We start from the raw sequence: 22,883 nt of genomic DNA on the forward strand, positions 1-22,883 counted from the left end.
GAACACTTAAAGCGTCAAGTACGTAAACATTCGATAAAAAATAAGGATCAGCTAAAAAATATCCTTGACGAGGAGTGGAATAAAATACCGCCAGCAGTAACACAAAACTTGGTGAAATCAATGTCATCACGACTTAATGCTATTATTAAGTCTAAAGGTTATCCAACCAAGTATTAGAATATAACTTTAATACAGCCTTTTTCTAACTTTTTCTACCACTTAATCTATCGTATACTTACTTTTGTGATATAAATTTATATCAGATTTTGTATAAAATTCAAAAAAACACTTATTTTAGTCATTCTGTAAATGTTTCTGTACTGGAGATGATCCCTATGTTTCTTTCGAGTAAATAAAGCATTATTTTATTTTATTTTGTGTTATTTAACAAAACTGTTAGGTGAATAATCCCGTCATACCTAGTGTATACTTACTTATGTGACTAACTGTATGTATAGTTCAGATCGGACCAATATTGTATATAGTCGCCATTCGAATCGACCGATCAAAAGCTAATTCTTGTATGGAATCTTTTGTATTAGAGGTATTACAGGTATTACATACATATGTATACATACATATACATATGTACTCAAATACATAGACGAGGGATTAATGAATATAACCAGGTAGGTACGAGTACATACTATGCTACATAAGAGAACTTTAATTTTTCAATGAAATACCATCAGAGAGGTCCGAAAACTAACATAGCACGTGTTAAGCAAGGTCTATATCTACGAGTATTGTATTTATGTATTCGAAAATACGAGTGCAGAATTTGGCGACGACCAACCCTTATACAAGTGAACTCTCGAATAGAATTGTATGAGAGGAAAAATCTCTTCGTGATTAATGGCACACGAAATTTGTGAAAGAATTTTTTTCTGACTTGTTCTCATTAAAATATCGTGGCGAAGCATGCAGATGAATTGGAATTCAGCGCCTAAAGCTTCAGGCTCACTGGAATAAGCTCATACATTTGTGTGCATGTCGCAATGTGAGAGCTGTTGAGAGTCGAATAGGAACACGAAGAAATACGAGTACTATCGCTGACAGTGAAAGAAAACGGACTGGAATAGTGAACGAAACATAGCAAATGGAAAATGTTATATTGTATTGGAAACGAAGAGTCTCTTTACGCAATAAACGAAGGGAAATATTTCACTAGGGAAATCCAAAAAATATTTGTGTAAATAATATGCATAAAAATACACATAAAACCAAAATATACGAAAAAATTTTTCCACATGAATATTCACAACGTTTTGTGCTTAGTTAGGAATATATATGAATATAATATGTAACAGTATTAACCATTATATATGACCTAAAGTTATGTTTAATACATACATACACACTTATGTATGTACTATGTAAGTTGAGGTGTTATCAACGAAACAACTGAGGGAAATCGTGTCGTGTCATAGCGCGCCAGCTTGTTCAAAACTGGTACTGTTATGACATTGAGATTCTAACTCTATTTATGTTCTGAAATCAAAATTACCTAAAATCTCATACCTAAACGAAGTTAGGTTTTTTGCTCAGACAGATATTCAGATTTTACTCTTTCTTAATTAATTTTATGGAAATAATTTAAAAGCAAAGTAAATGTCAGCTGTCCTCGGGCGAAAGGCTCCAAAATGTAGTGTAGAAGGTGTAGAAAAGTGCGCTAATTTTGTATTACAAACATATGTAGTTCAAGTAATAAAAATTAAGTAGTAATGTTTTCATTTCCAAACTGTAAGCGGTTTTTACGTGGCGTATTTTTTACGATATTTTCAGTATTATTTACGCAATATTTTCAATCTATTAAAGGTGATAGTAACTTAAGTTGAAACTTGATTTTGAAATCGTAATTAAATTATCTTCATAACATGTTTACATACAATTTTTCGAAAATGTGAAGCTAAGTAGAAAAACTTACTTTACAATCCTCACATTGGTGAATTAATGAATACACTTGACGGCAATCGAAGCGAAAAAGAATTTCCGCTAGTTCACAAGTGATGCGAGTAGCCAATAGATCTAAGTCCATAACATCCATGAGAGTGCGAACGCATTCTACTCCACCACTTAGGGTGGCATTTAAAGCGAGAGTGTGTAGGGCGCTAAAGACATTGCGCTCACAACAATGCCGTAAACGTAGTGAACGCAGTCGATCCGCCAATTCGCCGGGCGATTTGAATGTACACAAGTGAGCCGGACTTGTTTCCTCTGTATCGCCCAAGTAATCAAGGCACTGTTGTTCCTTCTGTTGCTGTTGTTGCTCTCTGTAATCGAAATATTCTTTCTTTTCTTTGTTGTTGAATACAAGGGCAGCATTTTTTTTGTATTTTAATCCAACTGGGTTATGGTCGGGATATTCAAATGATGCTCGAGTTTCGCCCTCATTTGTATTACTTTTCACAAAATTCTTGTTAGCCTGATTCTCTCGTTTGCGGAAATCGGGTGGCTGATCTTGAAACAAACTTGCTTGAATAGGTGAAGTAGAGAGCATTTGCTTTTCGGACTGTTTCAATATTTTTGTGCTAATCGACATTTCGTCACCATAAGAAGTTTGATTGCTGTCGTTGCTATTCCATTTATTTAAGTCGCGACGAACTTTCATTATTGTTGCGGTATCCTTAAGGTTACCAATAGGTGTCTTAATATTTACTTTATAATTATTCATTAGATTACTGTTATTATTATACGATTTAGTTTTCAATTTCGTCACTGTACTCATCTTTAATTTTTCACACGAAATTGGGCAAGTTGGAGGGCCGGGACCCTCATCAACCCATGCTACTGGTAATGTACCAGCAGAGCATTGACCCTGAAAATAAACACAATGAAAATTATTTTATAATTAAATTAAATTAAAATTATCTAGTTACAGTTTTTAGTAAGAAAGTACTTAATTTGTGTACATTGTATACCATTGCATCTTAATAAATACCCATACTTAAACATATGTATGTATGTATGTAGGTCAGTTATGTCAAAAGCGTGCATACATATGTATGTTTTGTACGTATAATACATACATACATATTACATCCATAAATGAGCGACAACATGGATGTTTGCATTTTTATCATTATTAATATATAATATTTTATATTCGACAGTCTTCCACTTTACGATCTTACATGCTTAGCTTTTTTTCAAAAATAATAAGTGTACTCATTTAATATGGCCTTTAGTAATAGTGGCAAAATGGCAACTGGGGTTAAATGAGCGCACCGTGGCAATATTGCAACAAGTCAGCTGTTCTTCATTTATCCGTGATAGCTTTTTTTTTTGTAAATATTTAATCAATTCATTTTAAAATAATCAAACAATACAATATTATATTTCAATGTAATTACATTTTCCATTTTACAGCAAAAACACCAAAACACGAGAAAATTGTAAAAATATGATTGTAATTTGCGTCAACTTGCCATGGATGCCATTGAGAATAGGCGCGCACGGTTGCAATATTGTCGAAAAATAAATTGTATGTAAAAATGCAAAAGAAACAGGACTGTTAAAAAAACAACAAAAAATTAATATTTTTCAAAAGTTATATTTTTTTATTCAAAGTAGTTTCCTTGTGCTTCGATACAGCATTTCAAATGAGTGTTGAAGGTCATTTTTCGGAATGCTCTTGAGAATATCGGTCATCGCCTTTTGGATAGCTGAAATGTCCTTAAACCAGTGTCCTTTCATGGGCAAATGAAGTTTTCCAAATAGGTAAAAATCACAGGGTGCCAGATCAGGTGAGTAGGGGAGTGATTAATGGTTAATATGGAGTGTTTTGTCAAAAAATCAGTGACGTTATCGTGCAACAGGCGCCAGGACCCTACCTCACGGTATTGTGGTCGAGCACGACGAATGCGTGACATAAGACGCTTCATAACACCAAGGTAAAACACAGCATTAATCGTTTGGCCAGGTGGGACGAACTCTCGGTGTGCAATACCCTCGGAATCGTAAAAACAAATCAGCATTGTCTTTATTTTTGACTTCTGAAGACGACCGACTTCTGATCGTCACAGAGGTCCTCACGACCTTCTTGGAATCGCTTAAACCACTCATGCACATTACTACGGAATACGCACTGATCATCATAAACTTTTTTCATCATTTGAAATGTTTCAGTAAACGTTTTCCCGAGTTTAAAACGGAATTTAATATTTGCTCTTTGCATTTTACGACCGATGACCAAAAGCTGCTGTCACTTTTTGATCGAAAACATCGATAGTAGTTATCCAATTGTCTTGAAATTTTTACGAAATATCAACAAGAGATCAAACTTTTTATTTCATATACCCACCAATAGGTGGCGCCACCAGAAACAGTTATATTTAAAAAGTTCTGTTTCTTTTGCGACGGACCTTGTATGTCTTCCAAAGACATCGATTAAACTAGAGCAGGCACCGATTATAATGAGTGGATGTAAGTTTTCAAGTAGTTTTCAGCGAAAACTGTGTTTTCGTTTGACAGATTTTACATGGACGAAAACCAGTTTTTCCCACGAAAACATGTTTTCGTTGTCGGTCCGAACATAGTATTAATGATTACCTTGGGCTCTTTACGCTAAACGAAATTTCTTCAGTGCGGAGAAGTAGGCATGACAGCGACGCTGGAACACGTACTCTACTTCTGCTTGGCCTTTTCTAGAACTCGGCTTAGATAGGAGTTCTATGACATTCGCAATTCTTAGTCTCTGTTAAACTTAGCAAATATCTTGCACAACGTAAACTTCAGCTGGTGCTAATAATGAGCTTCCATCTGGCATAACAAGGGCATGAAGGTGTATGTAAGGCGTGATGGCCAGCTGGAGTAACCCAACCTAAAATTAAAAAAAAGTCGTGCACCCCTGTAGGTTATGTTTGAAACAAGCTTCCTTTAATTGGGCACGTTACGAGATATAGTCATGTTTTGTATGGAAGTTGCATTCTTTCAGCGCATCCTCTTCCCCGCTCATCATTGAATAGGCATAAATAAGCGAAATATTTGTAAAAATTATTCTCCTTCGACTTGCTCTTAACGTTCGTACACGGCAAAGGAGTATTTACATCCCACAAATCCGACAGAATTTTTCGCTTTTTTGACCCGGTTCTATGTTTTCTATATGTTCATGTTGGTATGTGTACCTACTTTCCATTTTATGATGGAAACTTTTCATGTATAGTACTTGCATACATATTTATTTCTGTAGATAACATTCACATAAGCAAATACTACTTCTATTCACGACTAAAATTTTAAGAGCCTATTAACCTTAATGATAAGGCAGGGATTAAGTACGCCGCAAATATTCAGTATTCTGGGTATCCAAAAGTATGCAGTTCAGTTTATTTACATACTTACATATGTATATACTATATGTATGTTTAATGATGCCGCGTTACAAATAAATGCAATAAATACGTCTACTCACTCTGAGTAGCAGTGCGACCAACGAGTCAATTTGATGGGTTGATGCAACGTGGCTGACTTCAAATCTCAATTGCAATTTTAGACTAAGTTGTACTCAACAAACCGATATACATATATGTATGTACATATGTATCGGGAAGGTGATTTATGAATAAGAAGTAATATTAATTCTGTCTTCCAGGTCAGGCTTTTAAACAAATGCGAGTAAATGTAACTATATTAAGAGATCGTCTCAGCGTAAAATTTTCAAGAAATCGATTTTTTTGTTGCATTATCGGAAATATAAAAAATATATATTCCCTCAAATTTTGAAATCGTAATTCAAATTATTATGGTCGCCACAGCGTTTCTTGTGGAAAGGCAACAGGGTGGGGAACATAGCGACCTCCAAACTAAACGCGTTTTTCTCAGAATGGTGTTCTTCGAAACGGTTTCCACTCTCAATGGAAGAGATTTGAAGATTTCGAGTTCCAATTTAGAGATAACATTTTTAACGGAAGCTTTTTTTGAAGTCTTCCTATTTTTTTCTACGAAAATCTGTCGAAAAAAAGGCCAAAAATCGATACTATTTGTTAAAACCCTCCATAGGCCGACTACAAATTAATAATCTCTTTGAAAAATTTGTTTTAGAAATTGTGGCCACAATCGTGAACAAGGTACAGGACCTTTTTTTACGTGTCATTTCAACAATTTATTTAACTATTATACACCCAATAAATAAACATAAAAAAATATTTTTGTATTTGCTATGAATGTATTTTTTTTATAAAAATATTTGACTGATTAGTTAATTTCAATATTAAAAAATAGCGAAAATCAGTGATTTTTCGTAGGGTCACACTGAGACGATCCCTTAATATAGCAATTTCTGTTGGACTCATTTTGAATTAAATTCACCTGACCCACCATTTTATATAAAACCGTTTTACAGAGACTTGCAAATATGTATCTCTCTTATCTTTAATTCTTACAAATTGCGAGTAAGTAATATTTAGCAAAATTTGAACTTAGGCCTTCTTTGCTGTCTCTTATTCTATATATGCGCATGTGTATGCCCTTACGGCAGAATATTCACTTGTAGTGCTTTTGAGACACAACTTTTTGAATGATGTTGCTAAAAATGCCTTGTTCAGGTTACAGACATGACTGCCAACTTCTCTTACTGTTGGTATACATACTTACATATGTATATGTATGAAAAGAGTAATAGCCGCCTCTTCATACAGATGTGACCGTCTATGTAAAAGACGCATGCAATTGCCTGTTTCACACGAACGTCAACATGTCACGAATGCCTCCTGAGGCTATCGTCACTTTTCTTGATTGTTGGCCCAAAACGTCACTTATGTCTCCTGAAATGACACTACTGTTGCACTTTCTAATATTTAAACGTTGGAATTTACTTGGCATTCAGCCAAACAAATTGTGGGCCTTTGCAGGTAAAGGCTTAAAACAAGCAAAATTATCATTATTTTAGTCGCAGTTTAAGAAATTTATTTTATATAAGAAATACATACATACATATATAAATAGTTGATATGCGATATAACAAATGTTAAGTAATTATTTAGAAGTTTGATTTTGAATAGTAAATCAAATAAGTACGCGCAAAGTTCAAATTACATTTATTTATTACTCGAAAAGCTCGAAAAGATTATATCTACAAAGTAAAGAGAAAGTCTTTTTAGCATATCTTCATACGCTATGAAAAATGGATAAAATCAAATAATAACCAAGACCACTCCCCATATAACGGTTATGTTGAAAACTACTGAGAAGGCGATAAATACGCCACAAGCATTAAACTTAACAGCCAATTCCATGTGATTACTTCACTTCTCAGCATACAGATCAAACCTCAGTGAATGTATTAGAGTAAAACTCTACAAATCGAAAAATAAGCCCGTGTTTTAAAGGTATTTAATTCTATACCCAAAAGTTGTTGAAATCGGACTAAAACTTTTCAAGTACGCAGACTGCGCAGCTGTCTTAGCAACACCAAACAAAAGCTATAAGCCGCTTGGTTTCAGAAAAATCTCTAGTAGAGAAATTGAAATGCTTGTAAATGAAAAAAGGCGTGCAAGACGTGAATGGCAGATAAATCGTTCCCCTTCCACTCAGCTTCAATTTAAATCTGCTGTGCGTAAATTAAAAAAAGCGCTTAAACGTGAGGAAGAATTCAACACCGAAATGCATATAAAGAAGCTGTGTCCAAACTCAAACAAGCAAAATTCCCTTTGGAAAGCCCATAAGTCCATGAAGCCACTAACTGACTTCAACATGCCTATACGAGACTTGGGTGGAAATTGGGCTCGAAGTGACGAGGAAAATGCTAATTGCTTTGCAAATCACCTTGAAAAGGTATTTCAACCCAATTTGCCAAAGAACAGCTTTAAGCTGTCAATCTTACCCTACACAGCTAAAGAGCCGCTCGAGGTGCTCTCTTTGCTCTTCAATGCAATTCTTAGTTTCGGATACTATCCAATTTCATGGAAAAAGTCGCAGATTATCTTGATAGATAAACCTGGGAAAGACTTAACACAGCCGTCTTCATGCAGACCAATCAGTCTTCTACACTGTCTTTCAAAAGTATTTGAAAAAGTATTACTATCAAAGATGTCTCCTTTTCTCCATGAAAATAATACAATAGCAATGCATCAATTCGGTTTTCGTGCAAAACATGGCACAATAGAGTAAGTAAATAGAATTACTAACAAGATAAGGAAAGCATTTGAGCACAGCGAGTACTGTTGAGCAATATTTCTAGATCTAGCTCAGGCGTTTGATAAGGTGTGGCACGAAGGTCTTTTATATAAGATTAAAAAAATTCTACATCTAGAATTGTATAAAACCTTGGAGTCTTACTTAAAAAATAGAAATGATGGTAAAAGTGGGAGATTTCATATCTGATGAACGACAGACAAGGGCTGGTGTACCCCAGGGCAGTGTTTTAGGCCCAACACTATACATCATATATACAGCAGCTCTTCCAACAGCTAATAATGTATTAACTTCAACTTTTGCGGATGACACAGCTGTAGTGGCCGTAACAAATGCCACATTTTAGCATCACGAATATTAGCGAAGCATTTAAGTTCTGTCGAAGAGTGGCTAGCGAACTGGCGTATAAACGTGAATGAACAGAAGTGTAAGCATATTACATTTTCGCTAAGACCAAAGATGTGCCCGGCAGTAAAAATAAACAATATTTTAGTACCCCAAGCGAACGAAGTAACATACATATCTTGGTATTCACCTAGATAGAAGGCTCACGTGGAGAAAACACATCTCTAGTAAAATAACATGTATGAAGATTAGAGCTGCAAAGTGAAATTGGCTTTTAAATAAAAACTCCAAACTTAGCCTAGACAACAAAGTGCTTTTATATAATGCGGCCATAAAGCCGATTTGGATGTATGGCATTCAACTGTGGTGTACGACCTGTGCAACTAATATTGATCTAATACAAAGGTTCCAATCAAAAATGCTTAAAACAATCACGTGTTCACCATGGTACATGCGTAACGAAAATATCCGTAAAGATCTTGGTATTCCCATTGTAAAAAAGAAGTAGAAGACAGCAGAATTAAATATACATATATCTAAGCTCCCAGACCACTTTATGGTATATAAAATATTAAAAAATTAGGCCAAGGGGTTGCCAACTTCAACAGAATAAAATAGTTCGTATTCTCATTAAAAGCCTCTAGATCTATGTAAGTATGTATAAATATTTTCTCATTGATAATATATCGCAAATTCCTGTAACTACCAGCCAAAACAATCCATAACTTACAATTTAAGTCAAAAAGTATTGAAACTAAATCTTGGCCTTCTTTTCATATTCTTGCAAAAAGTTGCTACAAAGTATAATAGTTTTGTTCACCTATCGATATACGGTTATATATATAGCATATAAATGATCAGGACGAGCTGAAATCCGGGTGACTGTCTGTCCGTTCGTGAAAGCTGTAACTTGAATGAAAATTGAGATGTCTTTGTGCAACTTGGTATGGGCGTTCCTTAGTAAAAACAAATTGAGAGTTCGTAAATGGGCGTAATCACACCATCGGATATATTTGAAAAAAAAAAAAAATGGGTGTGACGCTGCCCTCTAAGAAGTTTAAGGTACATATCTCCTAAACCAATGAAATAACCAAATTCGTTCGAGAAAAATCCCTACCTATGGATGGAAATCGGAAAATAAGCCCGCTCACTCCACTCGAGTAGCTAAATACGCCAAAGACATACAATTTTTCACCCGATATGGTATGAGAAGGCTTTATGGAAGCCGGTGTGAAAATTGGAATGTGGACATGGCCCCGGCCACTTTTTGGTAAAATCCCTTATCTCGGGACCAACTGATTTCGACCAAATTTAGTTCGCATTCTTCTTGCATCCCTATGTAACAGTACGCATTTTAAATTCCATCTGTTTCTTTCACTTTACAGTACACAAATCAGAAAGCAATTAATATAACGGAATAAAATTTAGCACGAATAAAGCCTTAAGAGTGCTCCACCTTATGATAAAAAATTGGGCGGAAGATTGATCTTGCCCCCATATAACTAATATCAGGATTTTCTAATATCCGACTCCATATGATTGGAGAGATTGTATGTGCAGTACCTTAATGAAACCCAGGGAACATTTTTAGTATGTGGCATGATAATAGTTAATAGATAAAATCGGGTCGATACCTCCCCAACTCCCATATACTACATATATAGATTTTCGTTTTTCTAACATACCTTATGTCGGTCAGTTAATAAATTATATGTATATAGTATACATATGTATGTATATATAAAATTGCTTGAATTTCGATCTTCTGTTTGACCTTTTTCACCTTTAGGTATTTCCCTGGCTTTAATTCCTGCAAGTTGCAAGAGTATAAAATGTTCGGTTGCACCCAAACTTAACCCTTCCTTACTTGTTTTTAATACATGACTAGTAAAATAGTAGTAGTGTGGACCACTAATTGCCAAATAACGAAGTTACAAACACACGATGTAACAGGAAAGAGCTATTCGCGCTATCGCGAAATAAGCCGATCCCGAAAACTATAAACTACCGACATATGTACTTATAATTACATACGTGACACCAGTGAATGTCAAAACACGTCACCTAACAATGGAACAATTTAAGATCGCCAAAACTGTGTTCGAATCCCGATGGGAATTCGCCAACCATCTGAAAGCCAATAGGATATGCGTTACGTTCCAAGTTTTTATCAAAGTTTTATACTGGGAACAGCACGTACTCAGTATAATCGTAACATAAAAAATGTAAACTACGAGTTTTCAATTCCATGAACTAAAGGATCACGTTAACATTCAAGGTATTAAAAGAAACTTAATCAGCGCAGCGAGCAGCTCATCAACAAGTAAGTGTTCGATTCATTTTGCTTTTCTTCCTTCATTACGTCTTCCAATTTACATACATATACATTAGGGTGATTCAAAACAAAAAAATTTTTTTTTTCGTTTGGTACTCGGAAAAATAGGTTCCTAGACACCTCTAAGAGAGCCTCTCCAAGCATGAGTTCTTAATTGTAACGGGAAGGTCCTCCTACATACATACAGTTTTCTATTTTTTCTTATCATCAGATAGAAAAATTTATATCTCGCTTCCAATTACTTGAAAAAATATATTGTTCCTTCGATTTTGTAGGAAATTTACTGCTCTATAAAAATGGTCTCATATGATTTTTCGATTAAGTTAAGCGTTTACGAGATATTCAACGTCAAACATCAATGCATATTAAGGGGGATAAAAAAAAAATTTTTTTTTCGTTTGGTACTCTGAAAAATAGGTTCCTAGACACCTCTAAGCAAGCCTCTCCAAGCATGAGTTCTTAATTGTAACGGGAAGGTCCTCCTACATACAGTTTTCTGCAAATAGCGCATACCTTGCCAAATATTTAAAATTCAGTGACACAACAGAAAAACCTCATGTAGACATTATTGACCCTTTACCACTGATATCTAGTTGGTAGTCGACAGATTCATAACGGCTGAAACTATTGTCATCACACTAATAAAAAACTTGAATCGCTTGATTTGCCACACATTCACGCCGACATTTCCAATTTCAACTTTATTAACGTAAAGCGCCTTAACATTTCAAGGCCTACTGAGTCGTTGGTTCTCCAGAAAATAGGTTTCATATATTCAATTTTGCCTAAATTAATTTAAGACACATGAGCCCAAAATTGGGCAAGGTTTGCAGGATTTTGTTAACATCATGTAACATAGGGTTCGGAATTAATATTAAAAAGATAATACGTTTCATTCTTTATCTGTCCTTGTTCAGTTTGAAATAGTAAACAAAAAACATTTAGTAAAGTCCGCGACTATCCGATTTAGTGCAGTTCTTAAATATGTATAAATTGATTTCACTTAATTTTGATTTAAATTTTATTAAATTACAAAATAATTTTGAATAACTAAATATGAAACTTGATTGATAAATTTATCCAAATCCCTTTACCTGAGCTTGATCTGTGCTCGATTGTAGCCGTATCCCAGAAGAAAATAAGAGCAGCCTTTATTTTTTCTCAATTTAGGGAGTATTCTGGTCTAGAAGCATGAATTTCAGGTAATTTTTAAAGTGTCGTTAAAAAAAGGCAATTAATATTTTTACTATCCATTTTTTATTAGTTATTTGTTAATTTTAGAAGAGTACAGAAAAAAATTAAAAATTAAAAACTAAAAAAAGTAAAAAATTTCTAAAATTATGAGCTGACGAAGTGGGGGGTCTCTAAAAATTTCCACGCGACCATACCCATGATTTCAACCCTCTTAGTTATCTGAAACCAAAAAAAAGATTATTAATCTAGAATAATGTCACAATGACCGGAACTACGGAAAAGTTGGAACAATTTTTATCACAAAATGGCGACAGCCTGAAAAAAAAAGTTTTTTTGGATCACTTTTCCTGACTATTTCGATTTTTTTAAAAATAATTGGTGATGGGGCTAGTTCCAACCATAGACAAGCCTATAAAGAAGACTCTATAAAAATTTAAAGTAAATCGATACAGTACAACTTGAGAAATCGTGGGTATCGTTCCGAAAAGGTCAGTTTCGAGAAAAACGCGTTTAAAGTTTAGGAGACAATTCTAGTGAACACGGACGCCACGTCACAAAATAGGCTGTATCTCCGAAAATAAGCCGAATTTTGCAAAATCCTTCCAAGGTCATATTTTTGAAAGTCTAAACTTTCAAAATATGCAAAAAAATCGATTTTTTCTAATTCCCAGACCAGAATACCCCCTTAAAAGAATGAGCTGTTTAAAAAAGGAGAATAGCCAAATATAGCGAAGAAAATAGACTTAACCAAAACGCAAAATATAATACAACCAATAAATCTTTTCTCTCATATAGTATTTAGATACTTTCTTTATTATCGGCATATTTAAAACTTATCTCGTTAAGGTTTAGACAGTTGATTTCTAGTTTGAAAATAAATTTACTCTTATTTCTTGTATTTTTGAGAATTTTATTTTAACAAATAAGGAAGTGCTAAGATCTGCTGCAACCGAACATTTCATAGTCTTACAACCTGGTAGGATTAAACACGGGGAAATACTCTTTGGTGTTGGCAAAACTATGTTGCGAAAGAATTCAACATTCATTGTTCCAATAAATCGATTACAATAAGGATTACAATAAAATTTGTAACTTACTAGCTTAGATCATAGGTCGTAAACGCAACTAGTTGTATAAAATTATATATAGTCATCCTCAAATGGGATATATCAGGCATAAATTCAATCGAAGAGACTAAAATTAATATATGGAGTTGATGTGCAAAACGCCAACCAGAAGATCGGTATTGATTATATTACGGATATGAGGTTTGGACCAAGGACCAACTACATATATTAATTTTAAGAAAGCTTATTCATTTAACTTCATAAAAATACAATACAATAAATATTTTGAACAACCTAAATGATTTAAAGTTAGGAGGAAAGTCGGATATCAAAAAAGGTCTGGGCTGATTGCACTAGCGTTAAGCGTAGATAAAGAAGCTGCAGCTCTCTGTCCAGAAAACCAGAAAACGACTAACCATTTTCAACCTAAATGAAAGCGGCATTTTTTTTTGGAAGAAAACGTCCAAAAGAGCCCTTATTGTGCGAGAACAGAAAACTTTTCTTGGTTTCAAAGCCGGCAAGGATCGATTTACAGTTATAATTGGTGCGAATGTAGTTTGAAATTGTAAATTAAAACCTCTCTTTGTTGATCGCTCAGAAAATCCAAGAGACTTAAAAAATAAATCGAATACTGGTTTACATATCATTTGGAAGTCTAATGCGAAAGCTTGTGTGACATTTTTATTTTGAAGACTGGTTTGGCCATCATTTTATTCCTGAAGGCGCACGTAACTCCAAATTGAAAGAAATCCCATTTAAAGTGATGCTAATAATTTATAATGCAGCAAGTCATATTCCCGCAACTCACCTCTGAAACCCAACGATAATCAGTTTCAGATCGATAGCCTAATAGAAGGATTTTGTCGATATCGCCAAACAATTAAATTTAGACGTCGATCATGATAACGTTCAAAAGATGCTAGTTTCACAAAATCAAGAGCTAACAATTGACGAGGTTATAGCAATGCATAAGCATGAGCAAGACATTGAACAAATAAATTCGGTAGACCCAGTTGAATTGGTAAATCAACTGAAAATTGCAAACTTAACAGAATGACTCAATTCCATTGAAAAGGGGCTACAAAATTTAGAAAAATTAGATTCTAATGAAGAAGGCGATTCTACTACAACACGTGGAAAGTTGAACCACGATTTACTCGAATTTGACCGTCGTGTAGGTCGCTTAAACCCACCTAAGTCGGGGGTATGACTGTACAGCCTTTGAACTTCCTTTTAATCATGCTATTTGTCAGATATTTTAGAGGATTTATTTGTACGATATGTATTCAGTACAGTATTTAAATGTATCCGTCGAACAGTACCTATACTTGGCTCAAATGTTCTCGATCGATCTCTAACAGATAACATTTTTTAATTGAGGTAAGTATCTTCGTTACTAATTCTAAATTACGTGTTTCTCTTCTATTCTCGTATTGAAACGTGATACACGTATTTCTTGGAAAGAATGAAGTTTAAGTTACATATCTCCTAAATCAACAGAATAACCAAATTTACTAGAGAAAAATCCCTTAAGTATTTCTATCAACACTGTGAAAATGGATGAAATCGGAAGATAACTCCATCAACTCCGCATATAACGGTCGGTTAAAACCAACTAAAAGTGCGATAAATCATTAACTACATACGACAGAAACAAATTGCACACAAGAGATGGTACATACTATACATATAAGGGGGTTTATAAGAGCAGGGGTAAAATTGGACGACGGCCGGAGCACCGCCGAATTTTAGGTAAAATCGCATATCTCAAGACCCCTACTACCAATTTCAACCAAATCTATCTCAATGAAAATGATCATAGCAGTGTATCTTGACCTAGCTCCCATATAACTAACTTCAGGATTTTCGAACATTTGGTTTGAATAATTTATTAGTATGTGGCATGCTAATAATATCTGGTATTGGCAAAAATAGATCAAACCAAATCGCTCCTATCCCCAACTCTCATATACTTCATATAATGATTTTCGTTTTTCTAACAAACCGTATGAAGAATAAGTCGTAAGAAATCCTTGAAAATATCTTTTCAAATATACCTGTACAATATCCTGCCAACAGGTGCTACTTCGGACTGAGTAGGCAATTGAGAAGCAAAGTCCTCTCTCGACGAACAAAAACCAAACTCTATAAGTCACTCATAATTCCCGTCCTGATATATGGTGCAGAGGCCTTGACGATGACAACAACTGATGAGTCGACGTTGCGAGTTTTCGAGAGAAAAGTTCTGTGAAAGATTTGTGGTCCTTTGCGCGTTGGCCACGGCGAATACCGCATTTGATGGAACGATGAGCTGTACGAGATGTACGACGACATTGACATAGTTCAGCGAATTAAAAGACAGCGGCTACGCTGGCTAGGTCATGATGTCCGGATGGACGAAAACACTTCAGCTCTGAAAGTATTCGACGCACTACCCGCTGGGGGGATCAGATGAAGACGAAGACCTCCACTCCGTTGGAAGGACCAAATTGAGAAGGACCTGGCTTCGCTTGGAATATACAATTGGCGCCACGTAGCGATAAAAAGAAACGACTGGCGCGATGTTAACTCGGCTATAATCGCATAAGCGGTGTCTACGCCAATAAAGAAGAAGAATATCTAAATTAATGCAATCCGCCCGCGCGGCTTACCGCTCAATTAGAATGAAATTGACCTTTACTTTGGTCTAAACTATAAATAAAAAAAATGTCTTCCGGTAGTTATTTCATATGGAAATAAGGAAAATTAAAAGCTGTACCAAGATTAGAAAACTCATCAGGGAGTGAATAGGCAAAGGCGGAACTAATTGAGCTCTCAGTGATATTTTTAGATAGAGAAAAAAATTGAAAACTTTGAGATCGACGCACTGAAAATACCTCATTTTAGAACTCAACTGTAAATGAAAAATAATGATAAGGCAGGACTAATTTATATTTGCTTGTTCATCCAATGCATTTTGACTGTAAAAGCGCCTTATCAGGATTTTTCTTTCGAAGTCAATGAAAGCTGTATAAATTGATGGCATAATTTGAATTATTTCAGAAACTTTCCATGTTTTCGCCTTGGAAATCTTGAGGTAGATAATCTTGTAGGTGCTGGGGCGCGAGTTGGTAAGCAAAATGAGCAATATGGAATGTAATTTTTAATCGATTTTGTTTAAGCTTATTGAAAACTGATATGTAAGCCCCAAACATGATTTTTTAATAAATAAAAATATTTAGCAAAAAACATAGTTTGTGGAATTATTGCTACCACTTACGGGAGCTCATGTCACATCACATCATTCTCAAAATCACATTCGGAATAAAAAAAATTAAAATTTGAAATTGCTTATGACTACTAAGGTCAAAGTTGACATACATAAGTGTGTACATATATGACTAAATATGATTTATAGATCTGAAAGCAAAAAAGACGAAGCGCAAGGCTTGAAGGATGAAAAATCTCTCTTATCATTATTTGATAATAACGCAGACCAAGAAACTAAAATAACAAAATGACTGAAAGTGTAACCAAAAATTATCCGTTAACCGCTGGTTGGCTATATGTATAAAAATATCAAGAAAAAGTTTTCAAAATGATGCTTTTCACGGTTTCATTGCATTTGAAGAGAAGCAAAGCAATTTATTCACGCTGCATACAAGAACAGCGGAAGCTTTATCCTGACTGTAAAAAAACCAATTTTAAAAATAGAATTTCTAAAATAATATTTTTTACGTATAATATTAAATAGTAATACATATTGGGTGTATTCATGTTTTTTAACTAAATAAGCTCAAACTTCGAACAATTTTTTAGTATTTATCCGGTAAAAAATTTATACATACTTAATAGGGTGATTCAAAAAAAAATTTTTTTTTTTTTCGTTTGGTACTCTGAAAAATAGGTTCCTAGACACCTCTAAGAAAGCCTCTCCAAAAACCTATGAGTTTCATCATTCCTAATGAATTTTTTCATTGAGTTATAAAATTCATAAGAAATAAAAAAATTTTCACTAAAATCAACTTCAACCGTTAATATCTTTCAAACGGTTGGGTTCACGAAAAAATAGTGCAGACCTTTTTTGTAGAGCATTCAATTTCCTACAAAATCTAAGAAACAAGATATTTTTTCAAGTAGTTGAAAGCGAGATAAAAATTTTTCTATCTGATAATAAGACAAAATAGAAAAATGTATGTAGGAGGACCTTCCCGTTACAATTAAGAACTTATGCTTGGAGAGGCTTTCTTAGAGGTGTCTAGGAACCTATTTTTCCGAGTACCAAACGAAAAAAAAAAAAAAAATTTTTTTTGAATCACTCTAATACTTACATATGTATGTATGTGTGTATGTATATTAAGTTCGGTTTCATGTCGCCAAGGGTTGTCAAGATTTAATCGCAATAATATTTTTTATAGAAAAAGAATATAGTATGCTATTTAAATTTCGAGAAAACACATTTAGCCTAGCCAACATATCTGTGCTTCTTTATTGATATTATTTTATTTCAAGATTGCCGTTTCTTTTACACATAAAAACATAACTTTTTCTATGTACATACATATGTATGTATATAAAGAATGCAAATACTCACAATGTTCATAAGTGAGCATGTTTAAGTTGTATACACATATCTACCTCTATGTAATAATTACTGATTATTTGTATTAGACGTTCGTGTGCCCAAGTTTACACACTACCCCGCAGTGAGATGCGAACTAATTTCTGGTTCAGACCTAGAGAAAGGTTATGCCACATTCATACCAGTTCGTCGCAGTCCAAGAACTTTTTTCTTTTGTTTGCGTCAGTTTAAACTTTAAAGCTGTTTAGCAATAAAGACTGATTATTCTTAAATATGAATATCAAAGACGATAAAAATCTCGCATCCATTTATTTTATGAATATTGATATTCGTTGAAAAAAGTTTAATTAAACTTAGTACACAGTCAAGGAAAAAAATATTATCAATTAATACCAAACAGTTACGTCATTGAGCAATTAACGGCATATTCGAATTTTAACCGTTAATGTTTCTCAATTTACTATACACTTGCTTCATTAGTTACTATGTAACGGTTCATCATTTAATTTTGATGTTGGAATTAAATTATGCTATTGCTTCGAGTTTGATGTAGTGTAGTCTCTTATTATTTCCAAAAGTTCTTTGGAAGAGGACTCTATAGTAATATTGAAAGGATCATCAGCTCTTTTAGTTTATTTGATTATATACACACACGATACAATTATTAGCTAACTACTAGTTGTCCTTAACCCTGTGAATCCTTCAGTTACTATATTTTAATTTCGAAGCCGCGACTGCACTTAGTGGTCATAAAAAATCATAACAGTAAAAAAACAATAATGTAATATCGATATGAAAGTATATCTGCCACGTAACCATAACTACTTGTAGAAGCAAGCTGTGGCTTACTGGGTGTTTCCCAACCCTGCGAGTTTGCTATGTGTATATGAACTAGTGTTATCATTGTTATTTGTGTTTGTTGTCTTTTCCACTGCGTTGGTGCCAATGTTGCCACTTTTGATTGCGCATGTCTACTCACCACTTACTTTACCTATGTCCTTACTTCGATTTCCTTACCACAAAGGTCTCTTGTACTTGGGAAAATGTAGTCCATTGCTAGAGGTTTTCCAGAACAATAGTTCCGTTTTATTGTCTTTTACATTATTTTTCGTTTTATAAATCTTTTTCTTAGATTCTAAAACAAAACAAAAAAAAAAAACATTCAAGTACGTGTAGAACAGAATGTCAGTCGTACCTCTGCTGAGCACCTAGGCATAACAATGCCCACATTTTTACAAGTGTTTATATGTATGTACAAATGTATACGAACAAGCTACGTTGCATTTATGTATGAGGAAAGGGGTTACTGAAAATTAGAGGAAGCTGGCATATTAGTAAGGAAAGGCGATGTGTACAAAGCCGAGGTTAAGTAGTAAAATTTTAAGTGTTGCCTTTAGTGTTTAGACTGGGTGAACTTGTTACCGTTTTTAGTGTTTAGTTGTTATGGTTAGTATGGCAGGCGTGAATTATGAAAAGAAGAATGTTGACAAACACAAACAAATGCAGCCACTTTAATTGTTATTCAAATATTTGTTTCATTCTGTGAGTGTCATTCTCAACATGACCATATGTACATACATACGTACGTATGCATCTGTTTATAAATACTAATAATGTATTTACTTATGTGCGTAAATGTATATAGAAGTTAACGCAACATACGCCGAAATTGGCTTACATAGCTTTTACAAATAACCAACCAGTAAAAGCTTACGTAAGCATGCGACTTGGACAGCGGTCGCTATCCCACGGTTAAACGACACCACACGCGCATCCGGAGTAAATGACGATACAGCGCCGCCGCTACTTGAGAACGTCAGTGCTGCTTTTCAACAACAACAACGACTTCAATGCACCTATACGTGCAACGTGACTTGCTAGCATAAATTAGGCGTAAGAAGATTTTTGTAATTAATTCTAAGTTTGGTTTTCAACAATAAACACACGGCTCGCTGCCAAATAATAATTGTGTTTTAAATGTGAACAAATAAATAAATAACTTAGATACATGTCTTTTTTCCTCGTGGGTGTTTAATTTTCGTCTGTGTTTTTGTTGGATATGAATGTATTTATAAACAAAATCATATACATACACGTACATATGTATGAACACATATGTATATTTGCATGCTCATATGTGCATGATTATGTAAAAATGACCTCGAACTGTTGCAATTGTTACCGCAAAAATATGTGGAAAATATTTGCCTCTTTTGATTGAAATAGTTATTTCGACATACATACATACATACAGTTAGTCACATAAGTAAGTATACACGAGGTATGACGGGATTATTCACCTAACAGTTTTGTTAAATAACACAAAATAAAATAAAATAATGCTTTTGTATAAGATTTGTCCTAAAATTCCGCTAATTGAAAAGCTCGTATGATTGCTACACCAGTCTGTTACGAAATAGGTCGCTTCTTTATTGAGTTTCTCATTAAATACATATTTGGTTAACGGATTGTAGCATCACGCCACATGATACATATCTACATACATATAGGTATGTCTATAGTTGAAATATGGTAAAATTACATTTACATTCACTAAGCTAGAGTGAAACTACTAGTCTACGAATACAACGTTAAAAAAAGGATACAATTATATTGATCATTCAGCATTCAGCAATCAGCTGACTGGTATTGGTTTGTGTCCTTACTAATTATGCGCAGGACTGCATTTTAAAGAACTTAAATCTTGAACATCCTGCCCGGCTGAACCCTCGCGGTTCAGTAATTCTTCGGTGGGACCTGTTAGGCGGCATAACTTCTGCACCGGTCGCTGACACCGCTGCTTAATAGGAAGTCCATTTGATGATGTCTGGTTGGTATTGTACTCTATCGTCACGGTACGCACCAACCCATCACTGCCCGGGTGAACGTCAATCACCCGTCCCATACGCCAAACCGATGGTGGCAAATTTTCACCACGTATAAGAACTATTGCTGTTGTTAACTCGGCTATAATCGCGTAAGCGGTGTCTACGCCAATTAAGAAGAAGAAGAAGATAAGAACTACATCTCCACGCTGAACATTGGGTTCCGATCTAGTCCATTTGTTCCGGGTCTGAAGAGTGTGTAGATATTCGGATTGCCAGCGGCGCCAAAAATGCTCCAACATTTTCTGGAGGCGTTGCCAATATCGAAGACGATTTTCTGGAGCTTCAGGCAATGGAGGATCTGGACGACAATTGAGTGGTCGTCCGATCAGGAAGTCACCCGGTGTTAGAGCTATCCCTCCTTCAGGATCATCGTAGAGAGCTATCAGTGGTCTCGAATTTAGACACGCCTCGATGCGAGTCAGGAGAGTAGACAATTCAGTGTAACGCAACATCTGGCTGCCCATTATCCTCAGCAGATGCTTTTTAGCTGAACGAACTGCTGCCTCCCATAGACCACCGTGATGAGGTGCGGAAGGTGTTATGAACTTCCAACATGTACCTTCAGCTGTCAGATGTTGTTGAGCATGTGCTGTTACCCAAGCCTTTAAGTCTTCCTGCATTTGACGATTAACCCCTACAAATTGTGTTCCATTATCACTGTATAAGGTGGTACAGATACCCCGTCGACTAACAAAACGATCGTAAACATCTATAAATGCCTGTGTACTCAAGTCCTCTGCCAGCTCAATGTGAACCGCTCGTGACGCCATACAAATAAATATGGCAGCATAGGATTTTGTAGTCGGGGTAGCGCGATTCGTTCCCACACGTACATGGAATGGCCCGCAGTAATCCAAGCCACTACGAGAGAATGGTGGGGTCACTAGTACACGTTCTTTCGGGAGCGAAGCCATTTGTTGACGTTGTATAATTTGAAGATGCCTACGACATGTAGTGCAGGCCCAGATGAAAGACTTTACTTGCGCCCGTGCGCCTATAAGCCAGAAACGTTGTCTAAGAAACTGAAGCATTTGTTGTATACCACCATGTAAGCAACGTGTATGAGCATCAGCGACTAGTAAATAAGCCAGGGCCCCACGCGGAATTATAGTTTGATGTCGCTGATCTTCACTTAAGTCGGAGTTTGCGAGTCGACCACCTACTCTCAGTATGCCGTCTGCATCCAAGAAAGGATTGAGTGCTAATATTTCATTGCGACCCGCAATTCCGGAATGCAATTCAAGAGCCTTAATTTCTTGTTGAAAATGATTACCTTGTGCTTGTCGAATATGCAGAAGTAAAGCCCATTGCTGATCTGCGACAGAAACTATATCGTTCCTGTAACCGCGATATTTCGGTAACCATCGCCTTAACCAAACAGTGGTGTTAAGTAAACGACTCAATTTGCTAAATTTCTCTATGAGAGGTGTCCTGTTGTCTTTCGTGGATGTCATAATCCACGATAATTTTTGTAATTAATTCTAAGTTTGGTTTTCAACAATAAACACACGGCTCGCTGCCAAATAATAATTGTGTTTTAAATGTGAACAAATAAATAAATAACTTAGATACATGTCTTTTTTCCTCGTGGGTGTTTAATTTTCGTCTGTGTTTTTGTTGGATATGAATGTATTTATAAACAAAATCATATACATACACGTACATATGTATGAACACATATGTATATTTGCATGCTCATATGTGCACGAGTTAACAGTGGAGATCAGAGACCTGGACGAAATCACCACCAAAGAGGACATAGCGGTGGCAATACGCTCACAAATTAAAGAGCTGAGTTCCTTTGACGTTAATGCCATCAAAACCATCAGACAGGCATACGCGGGCACGCAGACGGCAGTCATCAGCCTTCCCGCTGCGGACTCAAAACTGCTGCTTGAAGCTCATAAGCTCAAGATTGGATGGGTGGTCTGCAGAATAAGGGAAAAGCCGAACCTCAGAAAGTGTTTCAGGTGCCTGGAATACGGTCATCTGGCGAGGGCATGTACCAGTGAGGAAGATCGAAGTACATGTTGTGCCAAATGTGGTGAAAAGGGACATTTCGCAAAGGAATGTGACAAAGGCCCATCGTGTGCAGCATGCAAAAGCAGCGGGAAAAAAGAGACCGGACACCGGATCGGAAGCTGGAAGTGTCCACTATATCAAGCTGCGTGTAAAAAGACAAAATGAGAGTTGTTCAAATCAACCTAAACCACTGCGAAGCGGCCCAAGAGCTGCTGAAACAAACAGTATTCGAAAAAAGATAGATGTGGCGATAGTGTGTGAGCAATATAAAAACATAAATGCTGGCACGTGGATCTCCGACAAGGAAAAGAAAGTTGCCATATGGGCCTGTGGGAGCA

At 35.4% G+C, this 22,883-nt stretch overlaps 1 protein-coding gene across 1 annotated transcript in view; it reads right to left on the reverse strand.

The window, feature by feature from the left end:
- Positions 1–22,883, reverse strand: part of LOC126756543 (uncharacterized) — a 51,955-nt gene that overhangs the window by 13,651 nt on the left and 15,421 nt on the right. Inside the window, exon 3 of the mRNA XM_050469681.1 lies at positions 1,928–2,818. Within this exon, the coding sequence (XP_050325638.1) occupies positions 1,928–2,818 (891 nt within the window). The remainder of the gene's footprint in view (positions 1–1,927; positions 2,819–22,883) is intronic.

The sequence above is a fragment of the Bactrocera neohumeralis genome, chromosome 4, assembly GCF_024586455.1.
Source record: "Bactrocera neohumeralis isolate Rockhampton chromosome 4, APGP_CSIRO_Bneo_wtdbg2-racon-allhic-juicebox.fasta_v2, whole genome shotgun sequence".
Taxonomy (NCBI): domain Eukaryota; kingdom Metazoa; phylum Arthropoda; class Insecta; order Diptera; family Tephritidae; genus Bactrocera; species Bactrocera neohumeralis.